This window comes from Capricornis sumatraensis, chromosome 22 (assembly GCF_032405125.1).
Source record: "Capricornis sumatraensis isolate serow.1 chromosome 22, serow.2, whole genome shotgun sequence".
Lineage (NCBI taxonomy): Eukaryota > Metazoa > Chordata > Mammalia > Artiodactyla > Bovidae > Capricornis > Capricornis sumatraensis.
In genome coordinates, this window is record NC_091090.1 from 16,133,918 (window position 1) to 16,150,586 (window position 16,669).

The 16,669-nt window shown below is 42.2% G+C and overlaps 1 protein-coding gene across 2 annotated transcripts in view; it reads left to right on the forward strand.

Annotated features, from left to right (window-relative positions):
• RNF8 (ring finger protein 8) overlaps window positions 1–16,669 on the forward strand; it is a 36,149-nt gene that overhangs the window by 3,053 nt on the left and 16,427 nt on the right. For both annotated transcript variants that reach the window (XM_068960442.1, XM_068960443.1), the window contains exon 2: window positions 7,589–7,717. In XM_068960442.1, the coding sequence (XP_068816543.1) occupies window positions 7,589–7,717 (129 nt within the window). The remainder of the gene's footprint in view (window positions 1–7,588; window positions 7,718–16,669) is intronic.

Genomic DNA, 16,669 nt, shown 5'->3' on the forward strand with positions numbered 1-16,669 from the left:
AGCTGTGACAAACCGAGACAACGTATTTAAAAGCAGGGACATCACTTTGCCAGAAAAGTCCATATAGTTAAAGCTATGGTTTTCCCAGTAGTCATGTACAGATGTGAGAGTTGGATCATAAAGTAGTCTGAGTGCCATAGTGTTGATGCTTTCAAATTGTGGTGCTGGAGAAGACTCTTGCTGCTGCTGCTGCTAAGTTGCTTCAGTCGTGTCCGACTCTGTGTGACCTCATAGATGGCAGCCCACCAGGCTCCGCTGTCCCTGGGATTCTCCAGGCAAGAACACTGGAGTGGGTTGCCATTTCCTTCTCCAATGCGTGAAAGTGAAAAGTGAAAGTGAAGTCTCGAGTCATGTCTGACTCTTAGCGATCCCATGGACTGCAGCCTACCAGGCTCCTCTGTCCATGGGATTTTCCAGGCAAGAGTACTGGAGTGGGTTGCCATTGCCTTCTCCGAGAAGACTTGAGAGTCCCTTAGACTGCAAGATCAAACCAGTAAATCCTAAAGGAAATCAACCCTGAATATTCATTAGAAGGGCTGATGCTGAAGCTCCAATACTTTGACCACCTGATGCAAAAGAACTGACTCCTTAGAAAAGACCTTGATGCTGGGAAAGATTGAGAGCAGGAGGAGGAGCAACAGAGGGTGAGATGGTTGGATAGCATTACTGACTCAATCGATATGAGTTTGAGCAAATTCCAGAAGATACTGAAGGACAGGGAAGCCTGGCACACTGTAGTTCATGGGGCCTCAAAGAGTCAGACATGATTTAGCGACTGAACAACAACATCCTAAGAACAGTCAGAGGAGGGATTCAAGTTCAGCCTTAAATGTTGCTAGATTTGGTGATTATAAAGGATTACTTGTATGCTGTGAGTTGAAGAACACTCGGAAGATACCTGTGCCCCCAGATCTCTATCTCTTTCCGTGTTATCAGTGCCTAAAAGTCCACATTAGGCCTTCTTTCTTTCAGTTTGAGAGCATTGACCTTCCCTGCATGGCCCTTTCCAAAAGCATATACTTTGGGGAAGGTTTTTTTTTTTTAATAATTCATTTATTTATTTGATCTTAGTTATGGCATGCAGGAGCTTCACTGCATCATGCAGGATCTTTCACTGTGGCATGTGGGCTCAGTAGTTATGGTGTGCAGGCTTTGTTGCTCCACAGCATGTGGGATCTTAGTTCCCCTACCAGGGATCGAACCCACATCCCCTGCATTGCAAGGCAGATTCTTAATCACTGGACCACCAGGGAAGTCTCTCCACTTTGGGAAAGTTTAACAAATTAGTATTAACGATACTAATACCTGCATAATAATAACTATACCTTATTTTCTATAGGGCCAAACTTTCACATACATCACTTAATGCAAGCCCTGCACATGTACCACACCCACACAAAACCCTATAAGGAATTTAATAGTCATGTTAATTTATTCTTTAAGATTCAGTTGCCATGGGAACTTATCTGACCGTCCAGTGGTTAACACTCTGCCCTTCAAGTGCATGGGGCACGGGTTCCATCCCTGGTTGGGAAACTTAAGATTCCACATGCTGCACAGCCCACCCAACTCTCCCCACCCCCATAAAAAAAAAAAAAAGAAAAAATTTCAGTTGTGATGTATTAATTCATTGCTTCTGAATAGCTTGGTAGCACTGAGAGTCTTGGGGAGGGTGCAGGCGGAAAGAGTTAAAGCCTCTTCAGCAAGGGCAAGGGGACTATAAAGTGCTCCTATACATATTTTAAACTACTGGATAATTTTTTGTGAGGTTACCTCTAATGGGGCTCTCCTCATAGGCCTGGCTCTCTGTAATGTTGGATCTTAGGAAATGGTTCATACACAGCATGCATTGTATGAGCAGAGCTTGAGTCAAAGCCAAGACATGATGTCTTGCTAATTGTAACAGTTCCCAGACCATAGCACAGGATGGTGCACACAAGATTTTAGGAGGTATACTGATACCATTTAGTTACAACAGCAGAGTAAGGTCAGTTTCTTGCCTTCCCAGTTCCCCCAAAGTCTCAACTGTAATAATGAAAATTCCTCTCATTTCACTGAAGGAAATACTGTAGCAAATTGTCTGCTTGAATGGGTGTCTTTAAATTTCTTAAACCAATCCAGAGAGCTTGGTAGAAAAACAGATAGATTTATTGCAAATTAGCTAGTTCCCAGGCCCTATAAATATCTGTGCCTTTGGGGAAAACCATAGTATCTTAATTTTTCTTTTTTTCCTCTCTTGTATTTGGTTTTCACGAAGCTCTTTGCCCTAGTGGAAGTCACTCAGTCGTGTCCAACTCTTTGTGACCCCATGAAATTCTCCAGGCCAGAATACTGGAGTGGTAGCCGTTCCCTTCTTCAGGGGATCTTCCCAACCCAGAGATTGAACCCAGGTTTCCCACATTACAGGCAAGTTCTTTATCAGCTGAGCCACCAGGGAAGCCCTAAGAGGGTTGTTAAATGGGAAAGGATCTTCCAAGAGGAGTTGATGGTCATTTGGGATACAGTAGGAGTCATGCCTGGGCTTCTCCGGTGGCTCAGTGGTATCTGCCTGCAACGCGGGAGTTGCAGGAAACGCTAGTTTGATCCCTGGGTCGGGGAGATCCCCTGGAGAAGGGCATGGCAACCCATGCCAGTATTCTTACTGGAGAATCCCAAAGACAGGAGCCTGGTAGGCTACAGCCCATAGGGTTGCAGAGTCGGACATGACTGAAGCAACTTAGCATACACGCACGCAGGGGTCATGCCTAGGAGGAAAGCATTAGTAAAAGTGGGTAAGGACAGGATTAACTTGTAGACTAATACTGTCAGTAAGTGAAGAGGCTGGCACAACTTTGTAAATGGAAACAACCCATAGCCATTAGTTGATAGTTTGTTGGCATTCAGTTCCCTTGGGAAATTTAGTTTTATGTTATGAATGATGATGGATATTCAGATAAGGTCATGCAGACTCTAACCATGGTGTAGATGAATTATCAGTTTATCAGGGTATATTCGAGGACCAGATAGTGAAGGGAAAGACAAAAAAGTGTTTCCTTCCTTTCCTGGATTGAGTTCATAGGCAATTTCAGAAAAAGCACTCATTGTTCCCTTTTTTGTATTATTTTCTCCAGGCTACCCATAATGGCAGTCTGTCTCCCCTCAAATATTAAAGTGGACTATTGAATACTTTCTTGCTAGAAATAAAGCTACCTAAATGGAAATTCTTATTGAATATGGATGACAGATAAATCCTTAACATTCCATTTTTAAAGGATATGTGTGTTCAGAGGAACTTCTATAATTAATTTCCGGCAAACTATCAAAGCATTGAGAAGCTTCAGACTCAGGATTTTGGTTGAGGTGATCACTACATTTTAAGGGCAAACAAGTCAGATTTGTAAGGTTCCTGGCTGCTGCTCCGTGGTTTCCAGTGGTAATAGCCCATTTTCCAACTTCTGACCTAAAAAACACCCATCTCCTGGAATCCAGGAGGACTCATAAATAAGCAAGATTTCTTTATTCTTCCATTTATTCACAAATATTTACTGAGCAGAAAGAGGCTCTAAGGAGTACAGAAATACTGTGGTACACAAGATGGATAAGGTCCCTGATCATGAAATTTAAATTCTAAATATAAATTTAGAAAAATAAATAAAAGTAGACAAAAATAAGTGAAACAAGCAAGGTAATTTTGGATTGCGGTAAGCACATGCTAATAATGTGAAGGGATGCAATGGCGAGGGAAGGAGCAGGCAGCAACTTTAGATCAGGTAATCAGGGTTAGGCCTCTGAGGAGCTGAAACTTGAAAGATGGGAAGGAGCCCATGCAGATGTTTGAAAGAAAACTGTTCTAATCTGAGGAGACAGGTGAAAATACCCTCAGGAAGAAGTCAGTGTTTCTAACCATGATGTGAGATAAACTGAAGAGATAGAGGGAGTTAGGACATTGAGAGCCTTAGAGACTATGGAAGGAAGTTTGGATTATTAGAGAATTTTAAGAAAGGGGAAGACCTGGTTTAAGGTTTTTATATTACTATTCTAGCCACTGTGTAAAGAATGGGGGCTAGCACAGGAGCAAAAACGGCGTAACTAGAGGAAGCAGTGTGGTTTGGATTAAGATAGTGGCCGCTGATAGAAGTGAATAGATTTAATGCATATTTGAATTCCAGCCAGTAGATTTTGCTGATGATTTGAATGTGGATCCGGATGAGGGACATGGATGGCTCCTGGGTTTGAAGCTACGCAGTGGGTTGGGTGGTAGTGTGAGTTACTGAGATGAGAGTTTGTGGGGAGGAAAAGATTGGGGCAAAGAGCTGTGGTGGTTTTTGAGGGACTGAGGACAGGGCATGATTTTGAAAGAATTTCAAAAGGAATAAAAGGGGCAGCTTTTAGAAAACCATAGACTATTTGGCTTAATATTCCCAGGTAAGGTTGGGGTTATAGATCATTAAAGAGGTGACTTGTGTACCAAGAAGAAAAAGCAAATTCTGTGATCTGGATTCCAGAAGAATCTAATTTCCTTCCTTCACAGGGTTATTATGAACTCGACTGGTTTGTCATAAAAATATGTTAGATGTGAACTGGGACTTCATTGCAACCTGTCCTTATGGATAAAATGGGAAATAAGGACTTTTTCATCTTTTGGTTGAACTATAACTGTTGAAAGTGAAGTTGCTCAATCTTGTCTGACTCTTTGCGACTCCATGGACTGTAGCCTACCAGGCTTCTCCATCCATGGGGTTTTCCAGGTAAGAGTACTGGAGTGGGTTGCCATTTCCTTCTCCAGAGGATCTTCCCCACTCAGGGATCGAATCCAGGTCTCCTGCCCTGCAGGCAGACGCTTTATCCTCTTGAGCCACCAGGGATGGCTCAACTGGTAAAGAATCCACCTGCAATGCCGGAGACCTGGGTTCGATCCCTTGGTGAGGAAGATTCCCTGGAGAAGGGAATGGCTACCCACGCCAGTATTCTGGCCTGGAGAATTCCATGGACTTTATAGTCCATGGGGTCACAAAGAGTCGGACACGACTGAGAGACTTTTATTTCATAACTGTTGAAGGTGATCGCTGAGTTGTGTGGTAGAATGTTTACTAGGCTGTCCTGAGAGCTTTGCCTTTGGTTGCAGCTTATTTTAATCTTTTTATCTGTGTCTTGAGTGAAGGTACAGAGGGCATAATATCAATTTGGTGGGTGACTCAAAGCTGGAAGAGATACTGAGTATGTCTGATGGCAGATGAAAAATTTAGAAAGGTCTTGACAAGCTCATGATAGGCTGAACTAACAAGATGAAATTTAATAGGAATCAATTGGTCCTGCAGTGGAATCCAACTAGTCAAATATAGGATAGAAGAGACATGATTTAGCATAAAAATTCTTAGGGGAGGGTTCAGTTCAGTCACTCAGTCATGTCCAACTCTTTTTGACCCCATGGACTGCAGCACGCCAGGCTTCCCTGTCCAACTCCTTGCTCAAACTGTGGTCCATGAAGTCAGTGATGCCATCCAACCATCTCATCCTCTGTTGTCCCCTTCTCCTCCTGCCTTCAATCTTTTCCAGCATCAAGGTCTTTTCCAATGAATCCGTTCTTCAAATCAGGTGGCCAAAGTATTGGAGTTTCAGCTTCAGCATCAGTCCTTCCATGAATATTTCCTAAAGGACTGATTTCCTTGAGGATTGACTGGTTTGGTCTTCTTGCAGTCCAAGGGACTCTTGAGTCTTCTCCAATACCACAGTTCAAAAGCATCAGTTCTTTGGTGCTCAGCTTACTTTCCTTCTTTCTTTCAGGGGAAGATTAGACCAAGAAATCGAATTATTCCTAAGCCTGAGGATACATTGACAGTGCGATATATCTGCCATGAAAGCCAATGCATTCTGTGTTCCAGTGATAATATCTAGGACTGGGAAAGTGATACTTGCATCAGCTGTGTAATAAAAATTAGGTTTATTTTTCTTGATGTGGCATCTAGGAATAAAAATAAGCCAGGGATTTCTTCACAGACCCATAGGATAGCAGAAAGACTCAAACCTATGCGTGGAGGTACATTGAAGTAATTGGAAACACAGGGGCAGGAAAAGGGAAGATTCGATAGATACTTCATAGCTGCCATGTGAAAAGGGGGGATTGGAGATTTTTCTGGTGGTGCCCAGAGCAGAGCCTGGGCCAAAGAATGGAATTTATAGGAAGAAAGAGGCCAAGTTAGAGCCATTAAAAAACTGGAGAGACTGTCTTATATAGAAGCTATAGTTCTTGGCAGTGTTTAAGACTAGTTGATGGCGGTGTGTAGAAAGGAATCCTCCATCCTATGAGTGGCCTTTCAGAATCCGAAGATTTAACTTCAGGACCAGGGACCAGGTTTGATCACTCAAGAGCTTTTGTACAGCAGAGTTTTATTAAAGTGAAAAGGGACAGGAAAGCTTCTGATGTAGACATCCGAGGGGGATGGAGAACTCCCTTTCCCGAGTGTTAACAAGCGAGTTATATACTTTTTAACTAGTTATTACAATAAATCAAAAGAATGTCTCAAGGTTGTAAAGATCTTACTAGACCTACTCCCATAATTTACATTTTAAGATAACAGGATTAGCCAGAAGGTTTTCAGGAAGGAAAAACTGTCCTCAAGCAGGATACGTTGTTGTTATATAATCCTTAGTACAGAGTTTAAACAGAGTTGTTTGTTGTGTAATCATCAGTTCTGGGCTTAAAGGAAAAAATGTTTTATGTGACTAAGACTAAGGAATGTAAAGGGAAAAAAAAAGTTTGTCCTTTCCTCCTCCTTGAGAACCCTACACCCCTGTCTCTGCTTCAAGAGCCCCAGATCCCTTTCTCCTCCTTGGGGACCCTGACTTCTGATCAGCCTGCCTAGGAATTGACTCTCATTTGGCTCCCATGGTAAAGCGTCTGCCTGCAATGCGGGAGACTCGGGTTCGGTTCCTGGGTCGGGAATGTCCCCTGGAGAAGGAAATAGCAATCCACTCCAGCACTCTTGCCTGGAAAATCCCATGGACAGAGGAGCCTAACAGGCTACAGTCTGTGGGGTCGCAAAGAGTCGAACACGACTAAGCGACTTCACTTTCACTTTCACCAACCTTAATACTCTGGCTGCTCCTGCTGCTGCTGCTAAGTCGCTTCAGTTGTGTCCGACTCTGTGCGACCCCATAGACGGCAGCCCACCAGGCTCCCCTGTCCCTGGGATTCTCCAGGCAAGAATACTGGAGTGGGTTGCCATTTACTTCTCCAGTGCATGAAAGTGAAAAGTGAAAGTAAAGTCGCTCAGTCGTGTCCGACTCTTAGCAGCCCCATGGACTGCAGCTCACCAGGCTCGTCTGTCCATGGGATTCTCCAGGCAAGAGTACTGGAGTGGGGTGCATTGCCTTCTTCAACTCCATGGCTAACTCTGTTCACCTATCTCATCACAGCTTTTTGCCTTTTTCTACTCAGTGGCTCCAGTGGCAAATGAAGGAGGAGATGGCCAATGACCTGTTTGTGTTTCATGGGAGTCTGGTTTCATAAGTCAAGACTTGTGAATACTGCTGGTTGACAAGATGGTAAAGGACCTCCTTTTCCAGTGTAGTGGCTGATTGTGTCTCTTACTTGTTATTATCTTCCTAGGTGACTGTAGGGCGAGGATTTGGTGTTACATACCAATTGGTATCAAAAATCTGCCCTCTGATGATTTCCCGAAACCACTGTATTTTGAAGCAGAATGCTGAGGGCCAGTGGACAATTATGGACAACAAGGTACAGTAATCCACAGAAGCCTAGTTACTTTTATTGGATTTTTAAAATTTTTTATTTATTTTTAACTGGAGGATAATTGCTTTACAGTATTGTGTTGGTTTCTGCCATATATCAATGTGAATCAATCATAGGTATATGTATATCCCCTCCCTCTTGAATCTCCCTCCTGCCTGTTTATTTTTAGGTTAGGGTTTTTTTCCTCTCCAAAGGTAATACATGGTACAAAATTAAAAGATTAAAAAATATATCTTATACCATAGCTACTTACTTGTCTTGCCCAGAGATGACTACTTCTCTGTGCTGCCAGAGGTTAGATTATGCCAAAATAAGTTACTTTGTAAGGAACATCTGGGCTTCCCTGGTGGCTCAATGGTAAAGAATCCACCTGCCAATGCAGGAGATGAGGGTTCAATCCCTGGGTCAGGAAAATCCCCTGGAGAAGGAAATGGCAACCCATTCCAGTATTCTTGCCTGGGACATCCCACAGACTGAGGAGCCTGGGGGCTGCAATCCATGTGGTCACAAAAGAATGCAGCATGACGTAGCAACTGAACAGCAAAGGAACACCTGGGTTGGGGCAATAGGTCCTCCTGTTCCAGAAACTAGACTAAGTTACCAGGGAATTTTTTCTCTTGTGAGTCAAAGGTCCAGAGACCTTGGGAATCTGATGAAGATTCGAGGGTTCACCTGTGATTCAGGGCATGGGGAACAGGAGGAGCTGAGCTGACTACACTTGCTCCTTCTCTTTCCCCCTCCTTTCCATCAGGCAAACCCCTTCCCTCACTTTTAACATGTTTCGTGTATTAGTGCTCTAAGGAAGATTTCCTTAATTTTTTTTTTTTTTCGCTTGAAACAAATTTGAAAACCACAAATACTAAGGAAGTTGAAATAATGTATAGACCCAGCAATTAGGAAGTACCTAAAGTGCATATGTGAAATTTGTACCTAAAGTGCAGGTACAGTGAAAATATAGATTGTGAAGTGAGAGAAATTCTACTATAACCAGTTAAGGATTAGGAAGTGTGAAATGTCTTTTGACACCACTTTGTACTGCTCTGGAAGGATTTTAAAGATACCTGTTAGAAGGAAGGGTATTAAGATGATTCTGAGACCAATTCCAACAGGTGTGGGGGAGTTCCCTCCCCACCCCCATCCGTCTACCTGAGATAGCATCGGATTCTACAGATAGAGGGCTTAGTCCCACAAGACTGCTTTCTACTTCAGATTTCAGTCGCAACCCCAGGTTAGCATCTGTGTTTCTGACTGGCTATACGTTGGAGGTTCCAAGGACCCTGTCCTTGAATTTTGGGTGCCAGTTGCAAGTCCAGGTTTTAACCCGTACTTCTGGCTGACTGGCTAAATCAGAGGTTCCCATGGCCACCTCCCATTTTGGATTTAATTAATCAGCTTCAGAGTGATTCACAACTCAGGAATACATTTTCTTACGTTTACCAGTTTATTGTGGAAGGATATGGTCGGGGATACAGGTGAACATTCTCGTGAAAAAGATGCATCAGTTCAATTCAATCACTCAGTCATGTCCGACTCTGTGACCCCATGGACTGCAGCATGCCAGGCTTCCCTGTCCATCACCAGCTCCTGGAGCTTGCTCAAACTCATGTCCATTGAGTCAGTGATGCCATCCAACCATCTCTTCCTCTGTCATCCCCTTCTCCTCCTGCCTTCAATCTTTCCCAGCATCAGGGTCTTTTCCAGTGAGTCAATTCTTTGCATCAGGTGGCCAAAGTATTGGAGCTTCAGCATCAGTCTTTCCACGAATATTCAGGGCTGATTTCCTTTAGGATTGTATATGGGAAAAGACACAGAGCTTCCATCAAACTCCATCCTTTTGGGCTTTTATGGAGACTTTATTACATATGTGTAATTGATTGAATTACTGGCCAGTGATGATCAACCTCCCGCCTCTCTCCCCTCCCAGGGCTTGAGGGGTGGGACTGAAATCGGATGTTAACTAAGATAGACTGAGTTCCAGCCCTCCAGTCACTGGATTGGTTCCCCTGGCAGCCAGACCTCATAGGTGACCCTGGGGCATTCCAAAAGTCACCTCATTAACATAACAAAGGATACCTTGATCTCTCTTACCACTTAAGAAATTTCAAGGGTTTTAGAAACTCTGTGCTAGAAATGGGGATGAATACCAAATATATATTTCTTATTATAATTCATAGTATCACAGGTATCCTGCTGGCCTGCCCAGCGGCCTCATTTTGCATGCATAAAACTGCTAGATTTAAGCTGTTGGAGAAAGTATCTTCCTGCACTAGGATTAAGTTGAGTTGGCATGGTGTTGAAGGAGAGCATAAATGCTAAGTAAATTGGTTTGGCACTCTTGGCAAGGCACTGTGAGCAGAATAGAAATTGTCACTGCAAAGGGGACCTTAGCAATGATCTAGTTTAACCCCTTCTGGGGACACTTGAGTCTGAACAAACCGTGCTCCTTAGGGCAATGCAGCTTTCCGCCTCCCAGCAGCTAGAGCAGTGGTTCTCAACTGTTTCCAATTTTGTCCATACATGGGATACTTTTAAAAAATACTGATAATATCACATTAAAATTAAGAATTTCCATTCACCAAAATATATCATTAAGAGAGTGAAAGCATGTTCAAAGTGGAAGATCCAAGTGAAGGGCTGATACTTGGATGGGGGGGTGTGTGTGCGTGCACGTGTGCTTAGTTGCTCAGTCGTGTCCAACTCTCTGCAACCCCATGGACTGCAGCCCACTAGGCCCTTCTGTCCATGGGGGTTCTCCAGGCAAGAATATTGGAGTGGGTTGCCATGCCCTCCTCCAGGGGATCTTCCCAACCCAGGGATCAAACCCAGGTCTCCTGCATTGCAGGCGGATTCTTTACCATCTGAGCCACTGGATGTATACAGAACTCCAAATCAAAAAGAAAGATAACCCAGTTTTAAAAATGGGCAAGAACCAGGCACTTCATAGAAGATTCTGTCCGATTGTTCAGTGTCCATGAAACATTGTTCAGCTTCATTAATGATCTGTGAAATACCTGCTGGAATACCACGACACACCCTGTAGTCAGATTAACTATAATTACATTTTAATGATGCCATATATACACGGGTATGGAGCCAAGTAATCTTTTGATAGAAATGTAAATAGGTACAACTATTTTGGAAAATTGTCATTATTTATTAATGTTGTGTATGTATATATGTGTATATACATACATACATTGTTGTTGTTGTGTAGGGCTAAGTCATGTTCCACTCTTGTGACCCCATGGATTGCAGCTCCCAGGCTCCTCTGTCCGTGGGATTTCCCATGCAAGACTGGAGGGGTTTGCCATTTCCTTCTCCAGGGCATCTCCCGTCCGAGATTGAACCCATGTCTCCTGCATTGGCAGGTGGATTCTTTACCACTGAGCCATCTGGGAAGCTCTGACATACAGACACACACACTCAATATTTTCACTCCCAGGGAAGCAACCCAAATATCTTTCAACAATAGAATGGATAAATAAACTATGGAGTATTCTTTTTTTTTTTTTCCCCTTGGGAAAAGATGTCTGTTTTATATTTCTCCTCTTCAGATTATGGAGTAAAGCTGTGATGGATATTAGAAAATGATGAACATGAATATTTTGAGGGGCCCTGTCATTTTCACTTTTGTTTGCTTCACTGTCCTTTTCTTTTTTACCATAGTAGAAGATATTTATCAGTTTTTACAATCAATAGCCAGACAAAAAATAAAAGATAATTACAGTCGCAAGTCACAATGATAACATGATTAACCTAACAATATAAAATAATTACATACAATTTAGGGGAGTCAAGCAGAGTGATGTGGTAAGTGGAAGTGCGTACATGCACATGTTTTCATCTGCTCAGCTAGTCTATATCTTTTGGTTGGTGCATTTAATTCATTTACATTTAAGGTAATTTTCAATATGTATGATCCTATTACCATTTTCTTAATTGTTTCAGGTTAATTTTGTATAGGTCTTTTCCCTGTCTTGTGTTTCTTGCCTGGAGAAGTTCATTTACCGTTTGTTGCAAATAAAGCTGGTTTGGTCATGCTGAATTCTCTTTAACTTTTGCGTCTCTGGAAAGCTTTTGCTTTCTCTGTCAAATCTGAACGAGTCTCTTGCTGGGTAAAGTATTATTCTTGGTTTTAGGTTTTCCCTGAACAAGAGTCTGGCTGAGTAGAGTATTCTTGGTTGTAGGTTCTTCCTTTTCACCACTTTAAATACATCATTCCATTCCCTTCTGGCTCATAGGGTTTCTTTGAGAAAATCAGTTGATAACCTGATGGGGAGTTCCCTTGTCTGTTAGTTGTCATTTTTCTCTTGTTGCTTTTAACATTTTATCTTTATCTTTATTTTTTGTCAGTTTTGATTACTATGTGTCTTGGTGTGTTACTCCTTGGATTTATCCTGCCTGAGACTCTTTATGCTTCCTGGACTTGGTTGACTATTTCCTTTCTCATGTTAGGGAAATTTTCAGCTATTATCTTTTAAAATATTTTTTTTGGGGGTCTTTTCTCTCTCTCTTTTTCTGGGATCTCTATAATGCAAATGTTATTGCATTTAATGTTGTCCCAGGGGTCCCTGAGCAACTAACAGTTTCACTTTTCATTTTCAGAGGTCTCTTAGGCTGCCTTCATTTTTCTTCATTCTTCTTTCTGTATTCTGTTCTGCAGCAGTGATTTCCACCATTCTGTCTTATGGATGTGAGACATCTGTAAGTGACCACCAGGTCACTTACCCATTCTTCTGCATCAGTTATTCTGCTGTTGATTTCTTCTAATGTATTGTTCATCTCTGTTTGCTTGTTTTTTTAGTTTTTCTAGGTCTTTGGTAAACATTACTTGCATCTTCTCTCTTCTTTTTCCAGCATCCTGGATGATCTTCACTATCACACTTCTGAATTCTTTTTCTGGAAGGTTGCCTAATCTCCATATCATTTAGTTGTTTTTCTGGGGTTTTTTCCCTTCATCTGGAGCATAGCCCTCTGCTTTTTTTCATTCTGATTAACTTTCTGTGATGTGATTTTCATTCTAGCCTCTGTGGGATTGTGGTTCATCTTTCTTCTGTCTGCCCTCTGGTGGATGAGGCTGAAGGCTTGTGTAAGCTTCCTCATGGGAGGGATTGGCAGTGGGAAAAACTGGATCTTGCTCAGCTAAGTCTTGCTCTTTCTATACAAAAAAGATCTTCATGACCTAGATAAATAACCACGATGGTGTGATCACTCATCTAGAGCCAGACATCCTGGAATGCGAAGTCAAGTGGGCTTTAGGAAGCATTTACTATGAACAAAGCTAGTGGAGGTAATGGAATCCCAGTTGAGCTTATTTCACATACTAAAAGATGATGCTATTAAAGTGCTGCACTCAATTATGCCAGGAAATCTGTAAAACTCAGCAGTGGCCACAGGACTGGAAAAGGTCAGTTTTCATTCTAATCCCAAAGAAGGGCGGTGCCAAAGAGTGTTCAAACTACTGCACGATTGCACTCATCTCACACGCCAGCAAAATAATACTCAAGATTCTCTAAGCCAGGCTTCAACAGTATGTGAACCGTGAACTTCCAGATGTTCAAGCTGGATTTAGAAAAGGCAGCGAAATCAGAGATCAAATTGCCAACATCCATCCATTGGATCATCGAAAAAGCAATTTTTTGATGCAGGAGAGTTCCAGAAAACATCTGCTTTATTGACTAAGCTTAAAACCTTTGACTGTGTCGATCACAACAAACTGTGGAAAATTCTGAAAGAGATGGGAATATCAGACCACCTGACCTGCCTCCTGAGAAATCTATATGCCGGTCAAGAAGCAACAGTTTGAACCAGACGTGGAACAATAGGCTGGTTCCAAATTGGGAAAAGAGTACGTCAAGGCTGTATATTGTCACCCTGGTTATTTAACTTGTATGCAGAGCACATGTGATGGTTGGATGGCATCACTAACTTAATGGACATGGGTTTGGGTGGACTCCCAGAGTTGGTAATGGATAGGGAGGCCTGGTGTGCTGCGGTTCATGGGGTTGCAAAGAGTCAGACATGACTGAGTGACTGAACTGAACTGAATGCCATTTATATAATATTCAAAACCAGGCAAAGCTAATGTGTGATGTTAAGCCAGGCTAGTAGTCACCTTATGGCAAGGAGTAAGGGACGTGGTTAGTGGCTAGGAGGAGGCACGGGGATGTTTCTGGGGTGCTGATAATGTGGGATTTTTTTTTAAACCTTGTGGTAGTTACACTGAAATGTTCACTTCGTGATATTCATATAGTTGTACATTTATGATTTATACCCTTTTATGTTTGTAGCTATGTTCTAGTAAAGAATTTTTTTAAAATATTGACTGGTACACCTATTAGAAATGCCAAAATAATACATTACCAAGTGCTGATGAGCATGCAGAGTAACTGGAACTCTTAAACATTGCAAGTGAGGAAACGAAATAGTACCACCACTTTGAAAAACAGTTTGGCGGTTTCTTACAGTTAAACAGTTAATCACTTAACCGGTGAGTCTATTTCTAGGTATTTACCCCAAATTAATAGGGACTTATGTTCTCATAAAAACTTGTACCTAAATGTTTCTAGTGGCTTTATTCATAATCACCAAAAACTGGAGGAAGCAACTAGGGAATGGAGAAACAAGCTGGTACTCCCGTACTCTGGAGTACTACTCAGCAATAAAAATACCAGACTACTGTAATGCAACCAAGTGGACACATCTCAGAATCATCATGCTAAGCAAAAGAAGCCGGACTCCAAAGGGTACATTCCATTTATACAACAGTTGGAAAAGGCAGACCTATATAGAGACCAGATGAGTAGATAGATGCCTGGGAATGGGTGAAGGGTTGACTGCAAAGGTGCCTTGTGTCTTGATGTGATTCTACACGGTGTTTGCATCTAAACCTGGCTTTAAAAATCCTGATGCCTAGTACCCATCTCAGACCAATTAATTCAGTCTGAGGATGAGACTCAGGCACTGCTGTTTGTTCTAAACATTTCCAGGTGATTTCACTCTATAGGGTTAGGGCTGAGAACCATTTATGAGCTACATAAATCATCTAGGGAACTGCACAGAAACATTGACATTTGGCTTTGGGTTTCCACTGTTCTCAACAACTGATTAAAACGCTAGACAGTGATTGAGCATCAAGTGAAGTAATCAGCATTTAAGGGGCTGAGGATTATTCCACCCTTATTCCATTGATGACTCCGACATTGGGCAGGCTTTTCTTTGGTTATTACTTTGCTGCTGCTGACATTGTTCATACTGGTGATTACGAAAACCAGCATCAAGAAAGTGTTGACAGGAGTTTGATTTATTTAAACCATTGTATTTGAGATCATATCCTGGGCAGTACTTGATTGTTCCTATATAGCCGTGGTGTTTTCATCTTTTCTATAGTCGCTTTGTGAACGAACCCAATTTGGGCCTTTGGTCCAAATTATACCACTAGGTGTCACCAAGGAGTGATTAATGGGTAAACAGAGGGATCCAAGGATAAAATGTGATCGGAAAATTTTGAAAGCTTATTTTTCAGACCTAAAGGGCTTTGAAGGAGGCAGGTTAATGCAGAGGATCTAGTGGAGGGCTGCCAAAGGTCTTAAAGAGTTTGCCCCCGCTTTTTAGGGAATCCTTGCTTTCTCTCATCTTAGGCTACTCCTGTAACCTCTTTATTTATTAACCTTGACTTTGCCTTTGAGTTTTTCTTAAATGTTGGCATTAGGTGGCCCCCTGTGTCATACTGCTTTCCCTGAGGCTGTTTCCTGTGTATAATTTTAAATTGACTCTTCTTCTGGTCTCCATTCCTCTCCTTTGTTGAATGAATATAAGCTTTAGTCCCAGTCCAGATGTGAATTTCATCTCCGGCCTGTCCCCCAAAGTTAAGTCCTTGATATGGGTTAAAATGCCCACTTGAAGCAAATCCTGCATTTGCTTCAAGTCTATTTTAAGGACTTGTCATCCCCACTTAGCATCTCTTAGCTAGCTCAGCTCTACATGATATTCCTTTGCATTTATAGGCTGTTCTGTGTGATCCCACATTTGCTTAAATATGCCCTTGTGTTTTTCTTTCCAGAGTCAGCTGCTAAAAGTTGTTTTCATATCTTCTGCTTTTGCACTCAGTATGTTTACCTTGCAAGATGCTGAACATAGGGTTGAAGTGCTTGTTGATAAATCAGCTGAGCCAGAAAAAGTAGTGAGCCCTTGCATATACCCTTACATAATGCTTACCATGTGTCAGGTACTTTTTCTAAGTATATTACATATGTTATCTCATTAAAGCCACACAAACACCATGAGGGAGACTGTTATTATCTTCCACTTGATAGATGTGGCAACTGGGGCCTAGAGAAGTTAAGAAACTTGCCTGAGTCATGCAACCATTAAGTAATGGAGCCAGATTACAAACCCAGGCAGTCTGACTTCAGGGTCCCTGCTCTTAATCTCCACACTGTGATTTAAACCACAGAAGTAAATATTGATCATTGGTTATATGCGAGTCACTGTGCTAAGTGTTTTGCATGAATTATCTCAGTCGTTCCTCACAGGAGCAGTATGAGGTAGGAGCTGTACTATTTTACAGTCAAAGCTGATATACAAAGAGTAAATTGCTGAAGGCCATGCAAGTAAGAAGCCCAAGGTGGTTCATTTGAGCTATGAACCTAAGTTTGTATAAATCCAGAGCTCTGGCTCTTAACCTCTATGTTCTGTTACCCATCGAAAGTGAAAGTGTTAGTTGCTCAGTCATGTCCGACTCTTTGCGACCCCATGAACTGTAGCCTGCCAGGCTCCTCTGTCCATGGAATTCTCCAGGCAAGAATACTGGAGTAGATAACTATTCCCTTCTCCAGGGGATCTTCCTGACCCAGGGATTGAACCTGGGTCTCCTCCCTGGGGTTGTTGTTTGGGTCAGATCCCACCTTCAATTTGACCACAGTGCTAGGTGTTGGC